The 25,358-nt window shown below is 52.1% G+C and overlaps 1 protein-coding gene across 1 annotated transcript; it reads right to left on the reverse strand.

The window, feature by feature from the left end:
• Positions 1-376: 376 nt before the first annotated feature.
• ARX (aristaless related homeobox) lies at positions 377-12,596 on the reverse strand. The gene is made up of 5 exons (XM_047844204.1): positions 12,231-12,596; positions 9,624-10,500; positions 6,909-6,954; positions 3,746-4,074; positions 377-1,497 (listed from the first exon to the last, which is right to left on the reverse strand). The coding sequence occupies exons 1-5, from the start codon at positions 12,424-12,426 to the stop codon at positions 1,257-1,259; spliced, it is 1,689 nt and encodes a 562-aa protein (XP_047700160.1). The 5' UTR covers positions 12,427-12,596; the 3' UTR covers positions 377-1,256.
• Positions 12,597-25,358: the final 12,762 nt, after the last annotated feature.

Below are 25,358 nucleotides of genomic sequence, written 5' to 3' on the forward strand. Positions count from 1 at the left end.
GCCTACGGTACGGCCACCCACCCTCGAGTCCACCCCACGTCCGTAGCCCGGGACCCTCGGCTCCCGCTGCGGAACGACCTGTGGGAGCCGAGACGCGGGAGGAAACTGCGGCGGCGGCGTCCTTAACTTTTGCAGGAAACCCGAATCCCTTTGAGGATCACATTCAAACCAAGGGCCTCTGCCAGGAAAACGCACATGCAAATAAACCGAGGAGGTGCCGGAGCGCCAGAGCGCCCCCCCACCTCCCGGCCTCTGCGGGGGCCTGTCCGCTGTCCCCTCAGCGCTTGCATAGAGCATTCACACTTCCTTTTGTTAAACATATAATTTTTTTTTTATTTTGAGCGTGACACTTCTCCACTAGATAGCAAGGAAAAGTGATAACAATTACACATTACACAAAAGTACTGTACCATTGCCTTTATCTTGAAGGTTTCGGAAGCCTCTACAGTTAATAAGTTAAATAAAGGGCTTGAGTACATAAATATTTGTCTAGGAACCCTACCGTATCTACAACACAGTAAGAATCTACAGGAGGACAAACTTTTACCATACCACGCTGAGTGCAATTGCGTTATAACATTTCAAATATACAAAGCTCTGTTCTTTTTTTTTTTAATAACAATGGTATGTACAGAATCAATAATCACAGTTTGGTGACTTCAACAGTCCATATTCTAGCAGAGTATTTCCCTTTGGTTTGATATAAAAACCTTGGTTGGTGTATGATAAAGAAGAGAACAAGAACAAGACGCCCCTTTCCGTTAAGTGCACTGTTAGCTATCTTACAGATTCGCGTTCGCTTCCCTGGCCCTGGCTTCACACCGGGGCCCACGCTGGGGGGGGAATCAACTTAGAGCGCCAAAATGCTATTTAAGAAAAAAAAAAAGCTAAGTGGGGTGTCAGGAGGAAGAGAGGTTGGGTTTTTTAATTTTTTAACTTCAATACCAGGCGTCTTGGAGAGAAAACCTCCCCGATATTTTCAGTAAAGAGCGAGAGAGAGTGGATGTTCAGAGTCGGAGCGAGGTTGGCAGGGGCAGGGGCAGGGGCAGGGGCGGGTGGACAGCCAGCCGAGGAGGTGCCACGTCCGGTAGCGCCAGGGGCTGCCTTGCCCGCATCCGGGCTGCTGCGAAGGCGGCCGCGCTCTCTCAGTGCCGTCTCGGGAGTGTGCTGGTCCTCTGTTTCCATTTGGTCTTGAGTGGTGCTGAGTGAGGTGACCTTTCGGGGTGCGCCCGGGGCGCGAGGGTGGAGGGCAGCCTTTAGCACACCTCCTTGCCCGTGCTGGTGCCCGGCAGGATGTTGAGCTGCGTGAGCTGCGCGGCGTGCTCCTTGGCCTTGAGCCTCAGCGCCGCTATGCTAGAGGCGCGTCTGTCTGCGGCCGCGGTGGCCGGGTCGGCCAGCGCGCCCGACGCCACCGCGCCCTCCACGGCCGGCGTGGGCTGTCTCAGGAGCGCGGCCGCGGTCGACGCGCTGGTCAGGGGGGCCATGGTGGAAAAGAGCCTGCAGGGAGAGCAAACAGCGCGGTCACGGCCTCGGGAGCTGAGCGCGGCGCCGGGGACGGCGTTTCCCGCCGCCTCTCACCAGGGGAGCGGAGGGCCACAGAAGGACGCAGACGGGCACCGCCGCAGAAGCCCGGAGTCGCAGGGCTAGGGTGGGCCACGGGCTGGGGAGCATGGGCGCTAGGCTGGGGTGCTCTGAGAGGCCTTTACTAGAGCAGGGAACCGACGGAGGGAAAAAAAACAAACAAAAAAAGGCCATGGGGCCAGAGAGCCTGAAGGGAGCACAGCCGGGGCGGAGGCAGGTCCTGCGACCCAAACCCCCACGGCCCAGTTGCTTGCATTCTGTGGTTTCGCCTAAGAAAGGGTTGTATTCCCAGACCGGGAGCTCCACTTGCCAGAAGAGAGAAGAGAGACAAAGAGAAAAAGAAGAGGAGAGATGGAGGAGTAAAAAAGAGAAAGAAGCGAGAAGGTGGCATTAAAGCTGAGCAAGACCTAGGCTGCAGACCTTGTACTCTTCCTAGGGCGCCTTCTCGGCCGGGGACTACTTTTGCCCTGGGAGAGCTGGCCTTCTTTGTCGGCCTTCCCGCCGACAAGGCCGCCCTCCCGCGCCAGACTGAGTTGCCCGTGCCCAGCCAATGACCGCGAGGTGGGGGTGTGGGGCGCCCGCCTGTTGATTTCCGCTCGGTAGGCCGCTCGGACCCGCCCGCCGCCCCGCGTCCGGGTGCAACGACACCCCTTCCCCATCGCCCTCCCTGTGTCCTGCAGCCTCTCGCCCCAGAGAGCCCCCCCCGAACCCGTGACCCCCGCGGGCGGTGCACGGCGACGCCCAAGCCCGGGACCCTAGTCCGTGCCACCGCCTCCAGTCGGCGCCGGGATTGCTTCTCGCGGCGCCTCCCTCCACCTCCTTCGCACGGCACAGCGGTCCTGCAGCCCAGACCAGAGCCGTCCCCGGCCACCCCACCCCAACTACCACCCCAACCCTACCTGCCCCCCCTCCTCCGCCCCCCCCCCACCTCCGCCCCACGCCCATGGTTTTGGCTCTGGGCTCCTGCAGGGCTAATTCTCAGTTTCCGTCATTAGAAATGAGCCCACCAGGATTCGAGGAGAGCCTCCCGCTTCTCCCAGGCCACCTTCTACCCCTCATGCCACCCCCACCGCACTCCTCTTCCAGCCTCTCCAAATCTGTCAGGTGCTCCAGCCGGGGTCGGCCGGCTTTTATGAGCCACTTGTCAGAAGGGAAAGGTGGGGGACGCGAGGTACACAGGACTTAAAATTGTTTGCTCAGAAAAAATAATAGAGTGTGTCCTGGAGGGGGCGTAAGATGCTCTGGTTCCACTAGGTAAACTGAGTCACTAACTAGACACTTCGGTGCCCTTGCTGTTTATTTTATCGGTTTGTTACGTGAAACTACTTCTCCTTCGTGTCTTTTTTAAAAAATGTTCTCTAAGATGATTTTTTGTTAAGTGGCTGCGCCGTTGGATGAATCTATTATTTCTTTGTTCTCCCAAAGAGAGATCATTGAAGCTGCATTCAGTTTTATTTTCACTGCACTTTCCAACTTAATACATCCCTCCTTTGTTTCTTTGTCTGTGTGATTATACAGACTTTTTATTTCATCATTCGATGTTCATTTAAAGAAAGGGAATTATAATATACGATGAACGGTTTCTTTTATTTCGTTGTCTTGTGCCGCAGTGAGGGTCGGGGCTTGCACATATGGGGGATGGCTGGCAGCGGGTCACTTGAGTGACAGGGAAGTTAGAGTCTGGGTAAGAAAAAAGAGTTCTTTGCACCCAGAGGGCCCCTGGCTCCAGGATTCCTGTAGAAGCCAGGGCTGTGTTGCTCTGCCAGGCCCTGAAGCATGGGGAAGGGTTTTGGCAAAATTTGAAGAGTCATCCCAGCTCTGTAGCCTACACGTGTACACGTTTACACACACACCACCTATGGCCTGACCTGGTGCTTCCTTCAAATGGTACTTTCACAGCTTCCACTGGACACTCCCAGTTGTCATGGTTGTTGTTACTGCCACCGCCCTCCCCTATGCCACTCGGCCCCAAGTCATTCCCTTCAAGATCTACATTGAGGCAAAATTAGGGAGTATTTTCTTTGACTAAATCTCTAAGAGTTGGCCAAAGAGCAAAGATGTGGTGTAGCCACTACCTGTCTCCTGTCTCCGGCTCCTCCCTGACCCCAGGCTCTCTGTGTGTATTAGAGAGACAGACAGACAGACTCCCGAGGCCGCGCGTTACCTGCCGAACGCAGGGCTGATGAAGGCCGGGTGTCGGAACACAGCGGCTCCGAGGAAAGTGCTCAGGCCCAGCGGCGCCCCGCTGGGCGGCAGGCTGGCCGAGCCAGGAGGCGGAGGTAAGCTCGGGAAGGCGGCGGCAGCGGCGGCGGCGGCGGCTGTCCAGGCCGAGTCGAGCGCAGGGTGGTGCGGGGGGAAGGGGCTGGCGTCCAGGTAGGGGCTCAGAGGGTGGGTGGCCGACAGCGGCCCGGGGAAGGGCAGCCCCGGAGGATGGGTCTGAGCGCCCGCCTTCTCCCGCTTGCGCCACTTCGCCCGACGGTTCTGGAACCAAACCTGCAAGGCGGAGAGAGCCGGGGTCGGCGGGGCTCCGGACGCGCGCCCCCTCCCCATCCCCCCCCCCACCCCACACCCCACACCCCACCCCCCCCACCGCTGGGAACCTTTCCTCCTTTCCGCTGAGGCCGGCACCCACTCGCTCCTCTCTGGCCTCGGGTGATTCAAAGACACCTCTAGGGCCAAACAAGAGGCGAAAAGGAGCCCAAACTTAAGGCCAGCAGGAAATACAGGACAAGCAAACCCTTTCCAGTGCGTATTTCAAATAGCCTCGTTCCTTTCCCAGTTGGAAGAAAATGGTCCCGTGTGTTTAGAGATGGGGACACCGAGGTTTAAACGTCTCCGCTGCCATTTGCTTGCTGTGCGTCTTTAGGCACGTCACTTAAACCTCTCTCAACCTTGGTTTTCTAATCTGTAAAATGGTGATGATAAAACTTCACTCATAAGGCTGTTATGTGCGACGAGTAGCACAAAGCATGTGAAAGCTTGGTTGGATAGGGACTCTTGGCTATGGGCAGCCACCCAGAGATGAGTAGGTATCAGCCTGTCGCTGCCCATCAGCTATTCTCGCGGATTTCAGGTTTGCCCAAGAGCTGGCAAAATCTCTGCTGTGTTGAAGAGGGGACCTCAGGAAGGCTGTTCATTTATTCTTTCCAGAAATATTTACTGAACACCTAAGAGCACTAAGCTGGATTCTGAGGCTTGGGGGAAGCTGGGAGGGAGGGAAGGAACACCCAACCAAGCAAACGAGCCTGCATTGTGGGGGCTAGTCCTCCGTGAAAGGAAAGACAGGGTAGGCGGCCTGCTATGGGCAGGGGCCCCGTGTAGGGCCCGGCTCCACCCAGGAAGGCACTGACTGCGGGGACCAGGTATGCAGCAACCTGGACAAATCGAAATGAGAGTGTAGGATAGCTGTAGACGTTACACGTCTTCAGAGCTAACAGGTCTTTCTTTCTTTGCAGGATGTGGTTTAAATAGGCTATTTAAATAAGATAGTTCTAGGTTTGGGGGAGAATCTTAGTACAAGGTATCTTCCTAATTGTTAATAGAAAGCAGTTTTAGTAGAGACCTTTACCTGAAATGTGGCAGCTACCATAGTCTAAAAATAACTCCCAGCCGCATGAAATTATTTTTACGTGACCTGTTCGTCACACCCACAGCTAAGAAGATATGCTCCTTCTCCCCTGAAGGCATTAATATTTTTAGGTTGGGGTTTATGCCTGCACACAAGTCTAAAAATTAAGAATGAACTCCGGGGCTATACAGAGTTATATTAAAAACATAATGTAAATGATCCTGGAGGAATTTGTTTGGTTTTTTTTTTTTTATTTTAAAGACATCCACGCCTTTCATATAGACACACTGGAGGCTGTCTTACTAGCACTAGTATCTAAGCTTGGCTTGACTTCTAGACAGCCACATATGGCAAGAAAAATCGAGAATCCAAATCGTTTGATTATTTAAAATCCTGCTGTGCAGGAGCCCATCCATAACATTCCACAGCCCTGGAATAATCTATTTGTGAATTGGAGAAACACTCTAGTGTGGAAATTCAGAGGCTTGAAAAAGTAAGACTAGATGGGACCAGGCTGGGTGGGCAGCTTTTGTGTATCCAAATCTGTCTAGACGAGAATATCCGCCACTCTTCGATGGCAGTGAAAGGAGTAAAGGAGGGGAGGGGGGCAGGGGAGGCAGAATGCCCTCAAAGAACGTGGAAACCTTTTACAGACAGATCATCTCTCCCGGCTCCACTGCAATTATCAAGATGTCCCCCTGCAATTCCTCATTATTGAATTAATACCTCTGAGGTCCCCCAAAGGTAAACGAAAGGACTCTAATAATTCATATTCACTTAATTACATCTTCTCCAGTGAATAGGGAGAGAGGAGAAGGGGAGGGGGCGCTCTCTTTCTTTTTAAAAGTTATTTAACTTTCCCACGACTCGTTCCCCTGAGCTGAAAACACGGAGTTGCTGTCACATCTCTGTTTGACAATGGAGAAATGTGTCAACAGAAGGGAGGGGACAGGCCTCATCATTAGCCCTCTAATGCAAGAAGCTGTTGTGTATTAAATGAGCCATATGGAATTTATTGTGCTTTATCAGCGCTTGATTTTGACTGTAAAGTGATTCACTCAGCTCCTAACCCAGGGACATCTGTTTTCTGTTGGCCGTCGGGGCTGCCCAGTGTTGATCGTCTCTCTGGTTATGAGGCCTGGGTTCGGAAATGCACTCTGGTATGGGGCTGCAAACACCTTTAATAGCATTGCACTCACTCCCTATTAGATCAATGTGGGCTCATTGCTATAAAAAATGGGAAATCAAATAGCATTAGCCAGCTCCTTGTGCGGGCGGAGGGGAAATCAAACAGCATTTTGCCTTCAAATGGCCCTGTTTGTTCTAGCACTAAGTGGGCTTTTATGAAGCCCGATTGGAGACTTAATCGCAGCCAAATACCTGCTTGGAGCTGAGCGGATTTGTCTAACAACCAAATCCATGCTCCATCCCATTATTTCAATCAGGAGAAGTCACTCCTCCGATTGTTTCCTACAGGGGCTGTGGAACCAGGGGGCTCCAGACTGCATTTCAGGGGCCCTGAAACCCCTCTTCTGATCCCGGACTCCTCCCTCAAGGCTCCCAAACCCAGAAACCTTCCCCTCCAACCTCCCAGGTCTCCATATTTTAATCTTTTGGGGCATGTGTGTTTGGATCTGCTTTTCTGATTCTGCTCCTCTTCATTTTACAAAGGGGGTCTCAACCCACACCAGTTCATCAACTCCCCTCTCTCCCACTCTCCCCCCACCCCTGCCTCCCCGCTCTCTGCAGCGCAGCTCACCTGGACTCGGGCCTCAGTCAAATCCAGCCTCATGGCCAATTCCTCCCTATAAGAAAGTAACACACAGACAGGAGGTCACAGCAGGCTCCAGCAGACCTTCCCAGCCACCTTCCCCTTTCTGGCAGGCTTCCTCCATCAGGGCCTCTCCTGGCTGCCTGCCTGCCCTCACCCCCAAACATATGGGCATCGTGATCCCTTCACCACTCAAGTGCCTACTATTTTATTGAAAACATAAAAACACACGACACGTTGCTTGATGTAGTGTATCATCCTATACACTAGATGTTGTAGTGTATCATCCTATATTCAAGAGTGACAAGCGTGGCTTCTTGAGTCTCTAAGTCGAACTGGGCACTCCGATTCGCCCCCACTCTCCCTTACGCCAGAGTTAGACAAGAAACACACAGGCACACAACGCTCATACCCTGTTTTGTCCTCATATTACATGCGAGAAGAACTCAGCACTCAACCACAAATTTTTTTTCGTGCCCTTGGTTTCTTTCTGCCTTAAAAATTTTTTTTCTGCCCCCTCTTTTCTCTCTCTCCCTCTCTTTCCAGCCCTCCGCCTTTCCCTTCATCTCTCTCTCTCTCCCCCGCCTCCCTCCCTCCCTCTTCCCTTAGGTCATACTCCCCATTACCCTCTGGAGATATGTTAAGCTTGTTAAGAGTTCAGTGGGGTAATTTTTTGATTAAACAAAATTCTGCGCACCTCCTGACTCCAGTGCCCACTACAAACCCTGCCCATCTCAGGGGAAGTCGATTTAACTGAAACCCTACCCCGTCATTGCAGTTATTACTGCGACAATTAAGGCAAATAGGAAACCATTAAGATGCTGTAAAATGCCTTACGTACGACCTGTTTACCGAAAATCTGAGCTTGAGAGAATAATTGGCTGTACCCCTGCTAATATGGAAGATCGGGGGCTGCCCTAGCCTGGGACCTGAGTCCGCACTGCCGGCAGGCCCCCCAGTCCACACTTGAAACTTCAGGACCAGGAGAAAACCGGCTCGCCAAGCAGCGCAGCGCTTTCGGCTGCCCCCCTGCTGCAGTGAGCACCAGCAAATCTAAAACCTCACTGTTGGCTGGCTCCCTGCCCGAACTAAGGAGCTCTAAGTAACCCCGAGTCGGAAAGGGGTGGGCACGGGGCGGTGAAGAGGAGCTGCCCCCTTTCACGTACTATGGTTCCCCCCGGAGAAGGTAAAAAAGGGCGGACCTGGGTGCCAATCGACACCACATCATTTTCTTCTTTTGAAACACACATGTGCGATAAATGCAAAAAGCAGGTCGGCCAGTTAGCTATTGGACAGCACACACAGATTTTAAATTTTGTGTTCTTTTTTAAAGAAAATGAAAGGACTGGATGATATAAGGAGGACCAACTTTAGCTCAAGGGATGACCAAGTTTAGTGTATGCCAGCACCAGATCAACTCTTTTCCATTACTGGTTAGGAGAGAGTCTGGCCATTACTTGCCAGATCAACAACACTTTAGAGCTGGCTCGGGCCTCGTCAGCTCTGAGCAGCAATGTCTCCTGCGGTTCAAAAGGGTGGGCAGCTTTCCGCTTCTAAAATGCATATTGAAAAGCTGCACACGTCTTGAGTGAACAAGCTGCCGGAGCTTGACAAGCCCTGCGCCAGGCAGACACCCAGCCCTCTCTCCCGACCTACTGTAGGAAGTTTGCCCAGACGCTGGCTCCTCGCCTGAGCCCAGATCTTGGCTGTAGGGTGGGAGAGGAAGGCCCCCAGGCAGCCAGCGCTCCAGGTTGGATGGATAAGCTGGGGCCCAGGGGCTCAGTCGTCTCACCTCTTTCCCCAAAACACTGGGGCAAGAGGGAACTGGAGCGTGATCAGGCGGAACACCCTGGCCGGACAGCCGTCCGAAGAGAAAAATCCCCCCAGCTGTTTGGTCCACTGCCTGGCTGCCAGCATTCATGTCCCACCCCTGTAAACCCGTGTGCATGAAATGAACGCTGGGCTTAATGTGTGTGTGTGGGGGGGGGGGGGGGGGAAGAGAGGACAGCAATGAGAGGGGAAGATTCTGGCTGCTGCCCCCCCAGATGTAAAGATACCAAATCCTGTCCAGTTCTGACTTCCTGCCGTTATTTTAGAAGTCCTCAAACGACAGAACTTGAATCTTTTTTAAAGGCCTCCGCAGGCACGGGCTCCAGCTCTGCTGTGAACAGCGAACAGCGTAACTGATACCCACCAGTCTCCTGGGGCATCAGGCGGGGGTGGCGGTGGCGAGCGCACCACACAGTGGCCAAAAATAGCCCCTGTTTTTGCCTTGGCCGCGAGGGCCCCGCGGCGCTTCCTGCGCCTCGCCCGGGACCTGGCCGGGACCGAAGCGCCCGGGGTCCTGAGTATGTGCGCTGGGGTACGCGTGCCCCCAAGGTGGTGCGTTCAGGCACCCTTTGGAGAGGCCGTTCTTCTCTAACTAAAACTCGTAATTTGAAAAAATTAAACTGGAAAGACTTTGGGAAGGAAAGAAATCATCCCAGTCCAAACTTTAAAGCCCGGAGTAGGGGTGGGGTTGGGTGTGGGTAGTTTTTGGTGAGCAGGGGTGGGTGCACTGGGAGGGCACACGTGGGTAGAGTCCAGGAGCCAAGCCCCTGCCTCGAACCCGGGGCCCCTGCCCACCCGCCTTCCCTCCCTGGGGCCCGCGTGAGCTCTCCACTAGCTACCGCCGCGAAGGCCGCGACCGCCCCCCTCGCGTACCTGGTGAAGACGTCTGGATAGTGCGTCTTCTGGAAGGCCCGCTCCAGTTCCTCCAGCTGGTAGCTGGTGAACGTGGTGCGGTAGCGCCGCTGTTTGCGCTTCAGCAGCCCCTCCTCCGAATCGCTGCCCGCTGACAGGCACACGCTGTCCTCGCCGTCCTTGCCCTCAGCGTCCTCTGGGTGCAGCAGCAGCTCCTCCTTGGGCGATAGCTCCCCGCCCTCGGTGGCCACGGCGGCGGCGGCGGCGGCGGCTACCGCGCCAGTGGCGGCCACGGCACAGCGCCGGGGCTCCTTGAGCAGCGCGCGGGCGTCGTCCTCCAGCAGCTCCTCCTCGTCGTCCTCCAGCAGCTCCTCTTCCTCGTCCTCGTCCTCTTCATCCTCCAGCAGCTCCTCCTCGTCGTCCTCGGCGCCCGTACCGCCACCCGCCGCCGGGGCGCCACCGGGGCCGCTGGCCGCGCCGAGGCGCTCGTCCGGGTGCGCGGCGCCCCCCGGGCCACCCAGCTCGTCCAGCGCGGGCGGCGGCGGCACGAAGGGCGCCCCGTTCTCGCGGTACGACTTGCTGCGGCTGATGCTCACCTGCGGTGCCTGACTGATCTTGAGCGTGTCCCAGGCCGCGGCGGCGGCGGCCGCGGCGGCCGCGGCGGCCCCCGCGCCGTCCGGCCGCTCCCCGGGCCGCGCGTTTGGCGGCGGCGGCGGAGGGGCCTCCCCGCGCGGACCCGCGGTGGCCGTGGCCGCCGCCGCGGCCGCCGCCGCCGCAGCAGCCGCCGCCGCCGCGGCGCCCTGGAGGAGGCGGCCCCCGCCAGGGCCGTACAGGCGCCGCAGCTTGGGCGGCAGGTGCAGCTCAGCCTCGAACGGGGCGCCGCTGCCCTTGGGGGAGCCTGCGGGCAAGGGAGAGCGGTCAGCGCGCTGGTCAGCCGGGCGTCCCCGTCAGAGCCGCCGCCCGAGGCCGGCCCGCCACTGCTCTCTCGGCGCCTAGGCCCCGGCGCCCCCTCCCGAGTGCAACCGGACTTGGACCCCCTTCTCTTTCCCACTTTTCTTGCGTTTTCTTTTTCTCTCTTTCTCTTGTTTCTTTCTCTTTTTTTCTTCGGTCCTCCTCCGCCCCTCGCCTCTCTCCTTGCCCTCTCCCACTCTTCCCTTTATTTCCTTTCTTCCTTCCTTTTACCTCTTTCTCTCCCTCTTTCTCTTCCTTTCGTTTTTACTTTCCTTCTCTTTTTCTTTCTCTACCGTCCCCCCTTTCTTTCCTCATCTTTCTCTTCTCCCCCTTCCTGCCTTTTTGTGCGCTTTCCGCGCTCTCTCTCTCCTCGTCCTTTCTTCATTTCTTTTTTCTTTCCCTTTGCTCTCTCTCTCACTTTTTGCCCTCCTCATTTCGGGGCATGGGAGAACCTGAAAACATTCAACAACTTGGAAAAAAAAAATCACTACCACTCTGAAAACTCTGCGCACGACCTCTGCCGCTGCTCTGCCACGCAGGCCCAGGCTGGCGAGAGGGGCGCTGCCCTGTGAGCGACCCCTGGGGGGGCTGAGGAAGCGGCCCAGTGGCCCTGAGCGCGGGCCGTGCCCCAACCGCCCGCAGCTGGAGGGGGCGACGGCTCCTTGCACAGAAAGGCAAAGAAAAATCGTCCTGGAGAAAATTGGCTCCGAAAGGCCTGGGAGGGGGCATAAGGGGGGTACAACAGGCACAGGCCGCTCTTTCCCTTCGAGGAAGCGCCTGGCATAGGTGCCACTGCAGGCTAAAAAAAGAAAAGGAAAAAGTCAGTTTTATTTTAAACGGCCCCTTCTCTGCCATCTGCTCCTGTCTTCCAAGTGGCGCTGCGGCTGGACCGCTGGATTTGGGATTTTGAAAGAAATCAACACTTCTTTCCCTGTGATACCTCTGCAGTCAGCTCAAGGCGAAACTTGAGCGTAACAGGTTCAGGGCAAAACGACGGTTCTTTTGGAATTTTTAATTAAAAAAAAAAATAAAACCTTTTAAATATTTCAACTCTATTTTTAAAAATAACACAGCAGAGAAAAAATAGTACTCAGAAGCCTCACATTTCATACATTTCAAATACAATAAGGAGCATTTGGGTAATCCCAGGGAGATGTTTTCTGCGAAGCTTGGGTTTAAAAGGTCACAAGTAATCTACAATTAAAAAAAGAAAGAAAGGGCGGGGGGAGGGGTGGGGAGAACACCGCATATAAAGAAATCCTCCAGGGAGGAAAGACCAAGGCTCAGTCTGTCTGGAGACCCCTATTCACAGCTTTAGGGGTTCTTGTCTTCAAGTTGTTGTTACAAGGGTCCACCAGGCACCTGCTGTTTCTGACCTGTCGCCCCTCTTCAGAGCACTCCCAAGGCCACCAAAGCGGGTATTTAAACGACCTCAATACCGAGAATTTAAGCCCCCACCCCCTCCAAAGCGATGCTTGGCCTCTGTTTCTGGAAGCAAAGAGGAAGAGGCAGCCCCTGGCGAGATGTTTGCCGCTCTTTGAGACACCAGGCCTCAGAGTTGTTCTCTCTCTTTCCTCCATGTCCACCTTGACAACCCCAGGCCCCTGGCCCCCGAACATCAAACATCCAAACCAGTGCCCAGCGCTCTTTGTAGGTGCCTGGTGAGCGCAACCTTACCTTGCACGGCCTTTTCCTGGTCGGCGCGGCTGGCCAGTGGGGCGGGCAAGCTCTGCGCGGCTCCCAGCAGCCGCATTTTGCAAGGGCTCCTTCGGCCCAGGATGCTGTCGATGCAGTAGGAGGAGAGCAAAGTTGGAGATTTACTTTTGCACTCGGGCCTCTCCGAGCAGCCCTCCTCCTGGTACTGATTGCTCATGGCTGGGGCTTTTTCCCTGGGCGCAGAGAGCGGGGCCGCTGGCTGCCTCTCCTGAAGGGTGGGATAATGGGTGTGTGTTGGGGGGTGGGGTTAGATGGCTGGTTATAGTGGATATTACTGCGGTCTCTGCGCCTCTCTGTCTCCCTCGGTTGCCGGCTGTTGCCTCCCGCCCTGCCCGCGGCCGGAGCTCGCCCTCTCCGCGCTCCGGACAGGCAGTAACAAGTGTAGTGAGCAGCGAGCGCGGAGCTCTGGAGTCTCTCTCCTCCACGTGCTGAGAGGCGCACTGTGATTGGCTCTCGCCAGAGGCCGGGCTGCACCGGGCTGCGGGCTCAGCGCAAAGCCTGGACTGGAGTCCGGAAAGGCCGGCGAGGGGTTGGGGGGGGCGGTGCGGAGGATGAGGGGACAGCAAGCTGTCACCCAAACCATTTTTTTCTTTTTTTGTTTTTAACTAACAACTTTCTAACTTACCATCTTCGTCCCGCAGCTTCCCCTTTAACCCTTCAAGACTGGCCCGAAGCTCTAGCTTATTCTGATGTCAGGCCTGTGGGTGCCCCTTGGGCGCCGTGCGCCCCTTCCACCAACCAGGGGACCTTGCTTCCTGGAGGCGAGGCCTGGAGGCTCGCGTTCAGACTGACTTGGTACTTTTCAAAGCCATGTTTGCGGTCGCAGGACAGCGCCTCGACCTCAGTGGCGCCCAGTCGCCGTCCTCTTTAGGCCGGACGAGCCTCCGAGGTGTCAGGGGGATGGCCGCCAGCAAACAACCGCTGTTTGAGCGCTCACTTTTGTCTTGTGGCCCAACGCCTTGAGCAGTTAGTCTTCACCCTGAGCCGGGAGGCTGCTCTCTGGTTTGCAGCGTCCCCCGACTTCTCTTACCTCCGTCTTTAACTCTGGGAAAAGTCCGCTTCAAGACAGAGCTCGGCCAGTGGAGCGCGGCCTTCACTAGAGCAGTTACAGGGCAAAAAGGGACAGGCGAGTGTCGACTGCGGGGTCTGGGAGTCTCCCTCTTCTCCCCAGACTCGCTTCTCTCTTCTTTCCGCAAGTTCGCTTCCACTAGTTAGGCTGTCACCCCGAGGTCGGACGCTCCCAAATCTCATGCAAGGAGCGGAACTGTGGGGACCCTGAGTGCTCCAGGGTGGGAAAGACCCAGGTTCGGCTGCTACCAAGTCTGAGCGCCTACATTTCTGAATTCTTAGGGCCCGGCTCCCATTAGCAAAGGTAAGAGAGTGAGCCTATGATTGAACGAACGCGTTTCTTCCCAAACAACTTACTGCGCGTCCAGCACTGAGAATCGAGACCAATTGTGACTGAAGTTGGGCCAAGCCAGTGCGAGGGTTTGGCACGAACGCCCACTTTTTCTGGGTGCTGGGCTCAAGGGACTGCCAGGGGCCCCGACGCTGGCAGGGTGGGGGCAAGGGTGGTGGGTGGGACAGGGACCGGCGAGGGGGAATCCACGCCGGGTTTTCCTCTCTCAACCCCCTTCAATATGTCAAAGAGAAAAGCGTTTTACAAAGGATTATACTTGAATCACTTACAGTCAGTATTTAAAAATACAAGAATGCATAACTGGGATTTTTTTTTTTCCAGCCATAAACATCTGCATAACTCTTGGATGCGGGTGGGTGGGCGGCCGACAGATTGAGCTGGCTTGGCTGGAGCATTCAGGATACGACTTGAGGAGGATGAAGGGTTGGGAATGGGTATATTAATATTGTTAATACTAATGCTGATATTACTACTACTATTAAAGGCAAGAGGAAAAATATGTCTCTCTGTGTCCTTCTCTCTTTCTGTCTTTTAGCCTGATTCTCACCAGTTTTTCTGACACTTGGATGTTCGGACCCGGGAACGGAGGAGTCCCCGAGCTATCTCTGACATTTGATTTTCTTTTAAGCCCTGCCTGCTGGTCCAAGGCACCTGGGATATTCTGCCTTTCCTGCATTCCTCCTTTTTCCATCCTCATCAACAGTTCGGCGTTTTGATACCGTCCCATTCAGCTTTCGATTAACATTCGGCCGCCGATTCCCTCCCCAGCCGCGAGAGCCCACTCCTGGGAAGCGGGTCTGGACGCAGCTGTAAAGACGCGTCGGTTTCCTCCAAGCCTCCAGCCGCGGACCCTCGCGGGCGTCCCAGCGGCTGGTCGCTGGGAGAAACAGAGGCACTTTTCCCTCACGGGAGGGCCCTGCGTCGGAAATCCACAAGACCCGGCTGCTGGGTGGCTCCGTGACTTCAGAGTCGGCTCCGCACACGCAAGGAGTGGGCTGAAAATGAGTGCAAAAAAGATCGTGTTAAACAAAAAGAGACACAAATGTACAAATCATTTCTGAGAGCCTAACAGTGTTTCAACTCTCTCGGTGGAAGATTTCTTTGCTTCCGTCTCTCTCCTCCCCCTTCTGCAGCTGTTCTCCTTTTTTTAAAAAAGAAGTCGGACTTTCTGCTGGGGTGTATTCTAATTTTAATCATCCACTGTAAAAGGGGAGGTTAACATAGACTTTCTGATTCTGACTTAATGACCCCTGGAATTTAATTCTATTAATAGAATATAATGTGTTTGTTTGGGAAACCTGTTTGAAAACACTAGATTTGTTATTTTATTTTGTTTATTTTTGGTATTTCTAATCAATCTTCCCCAGTGAGGACGCTATTGGGAAGGCACATCCATTCACTTTGGGGAGAAGGGCCTGACCCAGTTCACTTTACACCCAGCAGCCCTGAGGTCATCTTTGTCACAATTCAATACCAACTTCAAAATCTACAATTGACTCTTGCTATTCCCAAAAGATTAAATTAAACAACAACAACAGAAAACTTTTCTAGCATACCCCCTGGAAGACAGAATCTGCTGTCATCCCCAGAGTGTCTAACGAGAATATGGGTTTAAGGTGTACATGTTATCCTATTTGTTATTTTATTTTATTTTTTTTAGATAAGCTTTACACCCAACATGGGGCTTGAACTCACAACTCTGAGATCAAGAGTCTCATGATCCACCAACCGAACCAGCCAGGCGCCCTTCCTATTTGTTATTTTAGAAAACAAAAATGATACTTCTCATATCTAGGAAGAATTTAGCTGATTTGTTGAGTAGGTAAACGTGTAAGAATTGGGCTATAGGATGTGTATAAAAACTTTTAGTTTAGCCAATTTCATATTTACTGTCATCTCTCTTTTACCCACGAATCAAAGTAATTTCATTTTACTGGCAACATTTTTCACATTTGTACTTTGAAATTCACAACTCCTGGTTCCTCTTGTATTTGAGGTCTGTAACTGTTGGTCACCGCCCCCACCCCCCCACCCCCCCCACCCCCGCCCCGGGCTGCCTAGAAAACAATAGTTTGCAGTTCATTTGCCTTTAAAATCAATCACTAAAATAAAAATGACAGTTATGGTCAGAAGTGAGGGTCAGAAGTGTTTAAAACTGTTGTTTATGGTGAAAGACGAGGCTTGTCCCCAGGACTGGAAATAATAATTACCTAGAAGAGGCAGATGGAAGAAACTCCTTTCTTTTCCGTGGTGAGAACTAATTCTACACTGCAGTTTCAAAATTATATTTGCAAGAAATGCAGGCTAAGGGGGTGGCAGTTTGATGTCATTATCCAGGGGGAGAATGTTTGCAGGAGAGTTAACCTTGCACACTTCTCATTTCAGATGTTTTAATTTACTGTGCAATATATGCATAGATAAATAAAGCAGTGATGGGCTTTCAGCCCCACCGGACACTCAGGTCCCCTTAAATTATGCTCAACCTCTTCAAAACATATATTTAAACAATAGAAATAAACTTCGTTGGACTCTGGCGACCAATTTGGAAGCCATTGGAAGGGAAGACAATAAGTCCTGATTACACTCGAGGATTCTCTGTGATGTGATATCCCCTTTGCCAAGTCATTTTGCTGTTTTATTTATTTAATTTTTTTTAACAAACTTTCATTCATTTATGGTCTTCCGCAACCTGCTAATTTAACACTGGAGCGCGTTATTGCAGTGTTAGGAGGAGAGAAAGAGGGAGAGAAAACAACAATACTGCAATGATCCAAATGATACAGTAGAATTATAGCAATTATAGTTCTACTTGTGGAAGAAAACCTTGCTGAGATCAGGCAAACAAACTGAAGCCTTGTGAGGATAACAAGCGTCGGGATTGACAGCCGGTGCTGGGAAGAGCCGGAGGGCATAAACAGAAATATTTGCCTCCCCCCCACCCCCCCTTAACTCCAACCAGTTAAGGTTAACCTCCTCAAATGCTGCCTTCAGAGTCTTATCCATTTCAGGGTATGCATTTTATATACAAATCGAGGTCTCTCCTTCTGGAAGTCTGGTAATAGGCGGAAAATACAACATAATCCGCTTGCCTAGCTCTTGGTCCTCGCCTTCTCTGCCCCCTGCTTGCCCTCCACTCCCTACCCCTGCCTCAGTTCTCCCCAAGGCTGCTGGGATCTGTCTGTGGACGGTGTTTGTTTGTTGATGTGTTTTCAAAGAATCAGCCTGCGGAAAGGTCCAAAGGCACTGGTAACTTGGATTTCCAAGGAAGACTCCTTGGTGTTTGCTGATCCCCCCCCCTTCTACGCGCCCTGTCGTCCGCCTGAACCCTGGGTTCCACCAACAGGGCTCAGCTGTGAGAGGTTTGTGGGGAAGCAGTGCTTTTGGAAGCGCCCCGAAAACCATGGCCAAGCTCTAAGGTACCGACGTGTGGGTGTGATCACTGCGTTAGGACAGCTCCCCTTATTTGCAAACCTCGCCACTTTTGGTTACCCATCAGCAGGCAAGGATGGGGGTGGGGAGGGAGAACTAGAGAGAAAACAGACCCACCCCCATCCCAATCATCCACCCAGGCGGCCAACCGAGGCATTTTTCAGCCTTGCTCTAAGCACAAAGCCAGGCGAGATGGTCGCAGGCTCACATCTGCCCTCGGAAGGCGGGGGTGGCTGGGGGTGAGCAGAGGAGCGGGAGGTCCCCCCCTTCCCACCGGCGAGAAGCAAGCGGTGGGGCTCTCACCCTGAGTCCCTCGGCGGGAGCCCCTCCCATCTCCTGCCGCACCATTCCCCAGGTTTCCAGACCAGAGAGGGAAACTTCTCGGCGCCCTGTAATCATCACCATCAGGTTTCTCCTCTCCAATGCCGCCGGACTGCGGGACCCTGAGTGCGTCCAGGGTCGAGGCGTCCCGGGTGCAGCCAGCGTTACTCTGTAGCTGTTCCTGGCGTCCCCGGACGTGGGGGGCGGGTGAGCGGAGGGCATGGGTGGGAGTTCACGTAAAGGAGCAGCGAGGGACCCAATGCCGGCGTCAGTCCGGAGGCCCAGCCGACCCCGGCAGTCGGCGTACTCTCAGGGGAGCCCCCCTGTCGGGCTCGGCTCGGCTCTGCGCCACGGCCAGAGCGCGCCCCCTAGCGGGGTCTCCGGGTGGGCCGGGCCCTTCAGCCGCAGCCTCTGGACACTGAAGTTGGCAGATCCTAGTGATACGGCAGGAATGAATGGGGGAAGAAAACAAAAGCCTTGGAAACATTTCCAAGTGTGCAATAAAAGACCCATCTGTACCTTTCTTCTCCAGCGCGTTCGTGGTTAATGTCCCCCCATGCGCGCGAGAGGGGAGATAATTGCTGGGTGGATTCTTGCTGGCGAACCTCAGGAAACACTGGCCCGAGAAGTGGAATGATTGGGGGTGGGGGGAAGGCAAGCATGCGGAGGCTGCAACACCAGCCTGAGATCTGAATCTGCCCGCTGGGGTGTCCATGGGGTCTTGGCCGCCTGTGCCCTCAGGTTCCTCAGTCCCTGGTAAGGGGTCATCTGAAGGTAGCTACTCTAATATTTCTGTAACGCCACATTCTGGCTCTGCGACCCCCTCCCACCTTCTGACTCTAGAATACTCCACCTTCGGATTATAGGATTCTCCAGTTTTTGCCTCAGTGATTATCACCCTCCCTTCTGTCTTCATGATTCCTCCACCTTCTGACTCGTCACACCGGTGACTTGACGGCCTCCTATTTTCTGACTCTCAGGGAATCTGACCACCGCCCTGCTCCCCTTCCCCAGGCACCACTTCCCTCCGGCAGCATCTGCATCGGGAGATCCTCAACCCCAGATTCCACCACTCTCCACTACTCCCAAATCACCTACTCTCACTTGGTCTGGCCAGAAATGCAGAAAAGAGAAATGCAGGGTTCATGTCCATCCCCTTTGGATCAATCTGAAAATGTTGAGTTTTCTTGAAGCTCTTAGAACCTCTGGTGAAAAGTTACTAATGAAGACTTCACAAAGATGAAAAATTATTCTAATCAATCCATAACTTGGTATTTCTTTTGCACTAGTGTGTTAAACCTCACCCATCAATCAGAAAAACACAAATCGAGCTTCTCAAGATGTGGAGTGTCTACATACATACGTCCTCAGCCCTGCAGGATTTTAAAGTCATGCTAAGGCCACCAAAACATTTAATGGGTAAGGCCTAGAAAGGAGGGTCCCAAAATAGGAGTGATAACGGCTCTTTGCAGTCTCTTTTTTTTTGCGTTGTGTCTCGCTAATTGGGAAGTTCAACACCAGGTTTTCCCTGCCTAGAAAAGGCTGGTATTTCGGAGTGGGGGGAGCAGATGGAAGGGGTCCTATGGGAAGGGAGGCGCGGGTGTCCCCGTGTTTAATTAAGAGTTGCATTGTGTTGAAGGGAGGAGGGAAGATGCCAAGGCCGAGCAGCGTTCTGTTCCCTTCGTCACAAAATAACCTGCAAGAAAGAAAGAAAGAAAGAAAGAAAGAAAGAAAGAGAAAGAAAGAAAGAAAAGCCCGCGAGTAAGACAGAGCCGGCTCTCTGCAATAGATACCATTAGGACCACACTGCCTCTGGAATAAAGCTATCTAATTTCCTGCCGCAAATCACTTACCCGATCAGAAAACACAAATAGCTGAACAGAAGGGGGAAAAAAATAGAGGACGAGGACGAGGACGAGGACGAGGACGAGGAAGAAAGGCCCCCGGAATAAAAATAACTGCGCAAAAGGGCTTGCATTCCACGCGTTGACAGGCGTCTCCTCCAAATCTGGGGCAGTCGCGTCCTCCCCCAACGGTCCCCCTTCTGCCCCCGGACTTGCCAGCCCACCCGGGATCCGTTTCGGGGACACTCAGCATCTTTGGGGGGAAAAGGGCGGCTCCCCAGCCGCGAGGAGGGCGATGGTGGGGCAGAGAGCTGGGACCCTCCCGGCCTAGGGGCCTCTAGGGGCGGCGGAGGCCGGGTTCACCGGCCGGGACTTTGCGTTCAGGCGCCCTCCGGCACCGCTCGGCCCGGGCGGTCTCGGTTTCCCCGTCGGGAAGGAGGCGCCCCCACGTCGTGTCGCCTCCGGGCTCTCGGGGACCGGGGGAGCTGAGCCCCATGGCGCTGACAATTGACGGGGGGGGGGGGGGGGTGCGGGCGGTCAGCGCCCGGAGCGGGAAGGGCGCCCACGAGAGGGCGCGGGCGGGGGGTGGCCTGCGGGGAGAGGCGCCGGGACCTCGGGTCCCCGACACCGCCCGGCCCTCGAAAACGTCAGCGGTGGTGAATGCGAGCGGAGAGTCGGGGCAGGAAATGGGGGACAAGAGCAAAACAATCTGCCCAGAAGCAAATGCACACCGAAAGGGAGCCTTGGCAGTTTTTCTTTGGGGATCCAATGAGCTGATCTCAGATTTTTTTTGAGTGGGAAATCGCAGATTTCTCACAATCGCCTGAAATGTTGTGTTGCATGCCTCTGAACATCACATTCTTTCCCGCACTTTAGACTTTGCGGTCTTAGCACATTTTCTGGCACCCGAGAGCAGCTTAGTATAGCCTTTCTGTCCCGAGAACTGCATGATGGCTGTGGGCAGATACAGGATATTTGATTTGAGCAAATGACAATTGATTTTTCATTCTCATGAGGGTGGGGGCTGATTGATCTCACCTCCCTCCCCCCTCTCCCCCCCCCCTTTTTTTAATCTGGGCCTCATTTTCTTTCCTCAATTCCCCTGTTACTGCTATTGCGGCCATTTCATTGTTTATGATTCGCCCAACTTAACGCTCGCAAAAGACGAAGAAGAAATTAAAACCAATGTATTCTGCTCAGAGAATCCCAAAAAGGCTGCAAAGATTGAAACCCACAGTTCAAGTGAATTTGAGACCTAGGAGTGATTTGTACTTATTTCTTTTCATGGATAATAGAGAGTTGGTGTTATCTGTCACTGTATGTTCTCTCTAATAGCTCCAAGACTATAATCTAACAGGTGTAAAATTTCCCTTTTGTGAGAAGGGAAGAGACCACCAACACTATCTTTTAAATAGTACAAATAGAAAATGCAGTTGTAGACAGTCTTCCACCCAGGAGAATCAATTCCCAGCCCAACTTGCTTTCTCTCTTTCTTTCCTATCCAGGCCTGGTTTGGGGAGTAGGGTGGTGTGTACCCCACACAGAGGGTTGTAAACAAAGAATGACTGATTGGAATTCTAGGGCCCCAGGCAAAAATATCCAGAAAGGGCTTTTCAGCTTTCCGCCAACTGCAAACGGGACCGCTCATCAAAGAAAATGCCTGTCGTTTCTTTCACCCGCTTCCCTTTATCTCCTCCAAAAATATGGCCCACTTAGGTATTAGGCATCACAGGATGGGGAGGGAAGAGGCCGAGACTTGTTCCAGGACTCTTCTTTCCCGCGAGGGCCTCTCTGCAGCGGGCGTCTGGTGAGCGCCTGTTTTCCTCCGGGATGGGCCTCGTTCGCAGAGGCTCATGGGCATCCTTCGTTCTCAGGCACCCCTTCAACAAGTTCCCCTACCTTCCAAGCACCCCATCAACCAGGCCTGGCTCCCCCAGCGTAGAACGCAAAAGGATCTCAGCCAGAATGTTTTGTGGAAGAGGGGAGGGAAAGTGGCCCAGGAGACGGCTGCCCCTTGATCTCCTCGTGGACCAGCTCCCGCCTGCTTCTGCTAACCCTCCTCATATCTTCATCAGCTTTGGGGCGGGAGCATTTTGATGTTATTTATGTAAAAGAAACGACATCAGAGTAACCTTTTTTAATGCACTACACTAAAGGGAGATTGAACTATAACTTTGAAAATTGTGACATTCCAATGAGAGCTATATTAAATTGCTTAAAAACATTTTGAAGGCATCATTGGTCTTGTCTGTAGTGGTAAGTGAAACAAAGGATTTCACAGCATGTCGGGTTTAATACTAACTATGCTCATAGTTAAGACTTTCAGCTATTAAACAGAAGAGAGGAGAAAGGGAGATGGTGACACAGTAAATGAGGGGGGTGGAATAGAGAAGGCGGAAGACACCTTGGAGAGGACAATCCTGAATATTGACTGTGTGTGTCAGCCATCATCCTAAGTGCTTTTCACATGGACCGACTGTTTTCCTGACAACCCAATGAGGAAGGTTCTGTCGTAATCTCTCTTTTACAGATGAGGAAACTGAGGCATGGAACGTGTGACCAGATGGTCCCGGTTTTCCGGAGGTTTGCCTGGTTTTCACACAGAAAGTCCTATGTCCTAGCCAGTCCCTCAATCCTGGACAAACTGGGGTGGTCCACCACCCTAGGCACGGGAAGGATTAGTTTGCCCAGAGACACAGAACTGGAGCGAGGATGTGAACCCAGGCGATCTGACGCAAGTCAGCAGCCCTTCCCTCTGTAAATCTTGTCCATTTTGCAGATGAGTAACTTGAGGGTCGGAGAGAAATTAACTGACTTGTCCACAGTCACAGCTAGCTAGTGACAGGCGGGATGCTACAGTTTGGGACTTGGGAATCCACCCCCTTTCTACTTCTATAAAAAAGAGTTTTTGTGGGGGTGCCTGGGTGGCTCCGTCAAGAGTCTGACTTCGGCTCAGGTCACGATCTCGCGGTTCGGGAGTTGGAGCCTCGCGTGGGCTCTGTGCTGACAGCTCAGAGCCTGGAGCCTGCTTTGGATTCTGCGTCTCCCTCTCTCTCTCCCCCTCCCCTACTTGTGCTCTCTCTCTCTCTCTCTCTCTCTCTCACAAATAAATAAACATTAAAAACATTTAAAAAAAAAAACAAGGTGACTTTTTAACAATCTTGAAGATAAAATTAAGGGGGCAAAAAGAGATAATATCCAAGATAAAGATGTATACCATATTCAGACACGCATATCATCACTACCTGGAAGTAAGAGAACATGGAGAAAAAGGAGGTCACCTATATTGTAAACACAATTTATAATGAAAGACAATTTAAAAATTGCAATAACCAAAGAAAATAATTATATGGAACATGTGGCCATTAGGCAGGGAACGTTTTAACTCTCAAAAGCATTTGGGGTATTGTTCTGATACCATAATTGTTCAATCATGACGATCATTGTTCTACCTCACACCCTCCTCAAAACTGGCGGCCCCCTGCAGTGTTCAGCGTTTCCAAACAGCTTCTCATGGGCCCTTCACAGAAAAGTTTGAGAATGGATTCGACTCCGCGCATACAGTTTGTAAGCGGCTTCAGCTGGGCCCTGGCCAGGAAAGAATGCTCTCTCGGAACACAGCTCATTGTAGAAATGCAGCTTGACATCAATGAAAATAATCACTATTTGAAGTATTTCTTATAATTATAGGTCATCTCTCGGCAGGGCTTTGCGGTTAGCAGAGTTGTGATTTGGCCTCTGTCATGCTGGTGCGGGCGAGAGGGAGGCCCCAGTGCCTGTCAGAGTCCTGGCGGGCATCCTGAATGCCATCAGCTTATGCACAACTTCAGAGAAGAAAACATTTTGGAAATGACGAGAAAACTGTGAAGGAGTTGCAACCGTAAACAGCAAATGTGCTAAAGAGTGGGGACTTATGCAGAGCGAAAAGAGGGCAGGTGGAGCTCGTTCTCAGTTTTTTTTAATGTGAAGAAAACATTGGGCTGACTTCATTCTGGTTCTGCAGAGCTAAAATGTGCCTTCCTGATTGCTCTTGTTGTTTTATTTAACACAAGCACCCGGGGCAGTGTGAGGATGGGGGCTTGAAGAGCCACAGGATTCTGAGATAAAAGGTGAACAGCTGTGGTTCTTGTCAAACGCAAAGCCTTAATCATCGTTGAATCACGCCCCCATATTGGACATTCCGGTTAGTTTAGGTGTCTTTGCTGTGATGAATAACAGTAGAATGAGAACCTCTGTGCACCTAACTTACTCTTTTGCGTTCTTTCCCTTAACTACTTTCCTAAGAATGGCATTCATGGTTAAAGAACGTGAACATTTTAATGTGGGTTTTGAAATAGTGCCAAAAATTTCTCTAACTGATTGAATCAATTTACACCACCACTAGCAAGATATGAATGTACCAGTTTTAGTGTAATCTTGCCAATATTAGGTATTATAGCTGCCCCCCACCCCAGTTTGTTAATTTAAATAACTGTGTACTTGAGTTTAGTTCTTCTAACTCCACACTGGGTAACGTGCCGCCCTCGACCCAACAGTTCTATCTCTTGACCTTGGGAGTGCCTTGAAATACCATTAAGATGGCAAAGATAAATGGGAAAGAAAGGTAATCCTAAAACAGGGCATATCAAGCCACACTGGGGAAGGCTTTGGAAGACATCTGTGGCAGAAGGTAGTGTCTAAGACCTTACGCTCTGGAATCAGTGAGGCCTGGCTTGGATTCCATTCCTTCTACTACTTCCTGGCTGTTTGGCCTTGGGCAATGAAATGAACCTCTTAAAACTCAGTTTCCTCGAGATAGCACCTAATAGCCATTCAGAATGGCTAAAGTCAAAAAGACAAGAAACAAGCGTTGGCCAGAATGTGGAGAAAAAGGAATTCTTGGGCCTTGTTGGTGGGAACGCAAACTGGTGCAGCCACTGTGGAGAACAGTATGGAGTATTCCCCAGGAAGTTAAAAATAGACCTCCCCTTTGATCCAGTAATTTCACTCCTAGGTATTTACCTAAAGAATACAAAAACACTAATTTGAAAGGATATGTGCACTCTGAGGTTTATTGCAGCGCTATTTACAACAGCCAAATTAGGGAAGCAGCCCAAGTGTCCATCCATAGATGAATGGGTAAAGAAGATGTGATATATATATATATATATATATATATATATATAATGGAATATTATTTAGCCATAAATAGAATGAAATCTTGCCATTTGCAACAACATGGATGGATCTAGAGAGCATAATGTTAAGCAAAATAAGCCAGTCAGAGAAAGATAAATACCATATGATTTCACTCATGTGGAATTTAACAAACAAAACAAATGAACAAAGGAAAAAAGGGGAAGACAAACCAAGAAACAGATTCTTACCTACAGACAGCAAACTGATGGTTGTTGCCAGAGGGGAGGGGCGGTGCGGGGGTGGGGGGGGTGGGGTGGGGGATGGATGAAACAGGTGATGCTGATTAAGGAGAGCACTAGTCCTGATGAGCCCTGGGTGTTGTATGGAAGTGTTGAATCACTATATTGTACACCTGAAACTGATATTATACTGTATGTTAACCATACTGGAGTTAAAATTAAAAACTTAAAAAAATTTAAATTATGAACACACACACACACACACACACACACACACACAAGACTCAGTTTCCTCACCTGAAAGGGGGGAATTAGAGAAGGACCTGCAGGCACACTGTAAATGCTAAGTAAAAGTTGGCTTACTTCATGTGATGTATGAGTACTAAAATGCACATTACTTTATGCACATTTTTGAATACTCATACAATTATGGAATACAGACTTGGGACTGGAATTGCCCCCATTAAAAGGTATGTACAATTTAGGAGTGCCTGGGTGGCTCAGTGGTTAAGCGTCTGACTCTTGATTTTGGCTCCGGTCATGATCTCACAGTTGGTGAGTTCAACACTTGATCTTAGCCAAAAGGCCGAGAAGCGATCACAGTTGGTGAGTTCAAGCCCCACATCGAGCCCCGCCTCGGGCTACACACTGACAGTGTGGCGCCTGCTTGGGATTCTCTCTGTCTCCCTCTTCCTCTCTCTCTCTGTCCCTCCCCCAC

The sequence above is a fragment of the Prionailurus viverrinus genome, chromosome X, assembly GCF_022837055.1.
Source record: "Prionailurus viverrinus isolate Anna chromosome X, UM_Priviv_1.0, whole genome shotgun sequence".
Lineage (NCBI taxonomy): Eukaryota > Metazoa > Chordata > Mammalia > Carnivora > Felidae > Prionailurus > Prionailurus viverrinus.

Bases quoted from the DNA above. Each gene is read 5' to 3' on its own strand.
- ARX (XM_047844204.1), bottom strand. From the start codon at position 12,426: ATGAGCAATCAGTACCAGGAGGAGGGCTGCTCGGAGAGGCCCGAGTGC. The intron at 10,501-12,230 runs GTAAGGTTGCGC...CCTTGCCCGCAG, and splicing joins CCAGGAAAAGGCCGTGCAAG to GCTCCCCCAAGGGCAGCGGC. The intron at 4,075-6,908 runs GTGAGCTGCGCT...TCCGCCTTGCAG, and splicing joins TGACTGAGGCCCGAGTCCAG to GTTTGGTTCCAGAACCGTCG.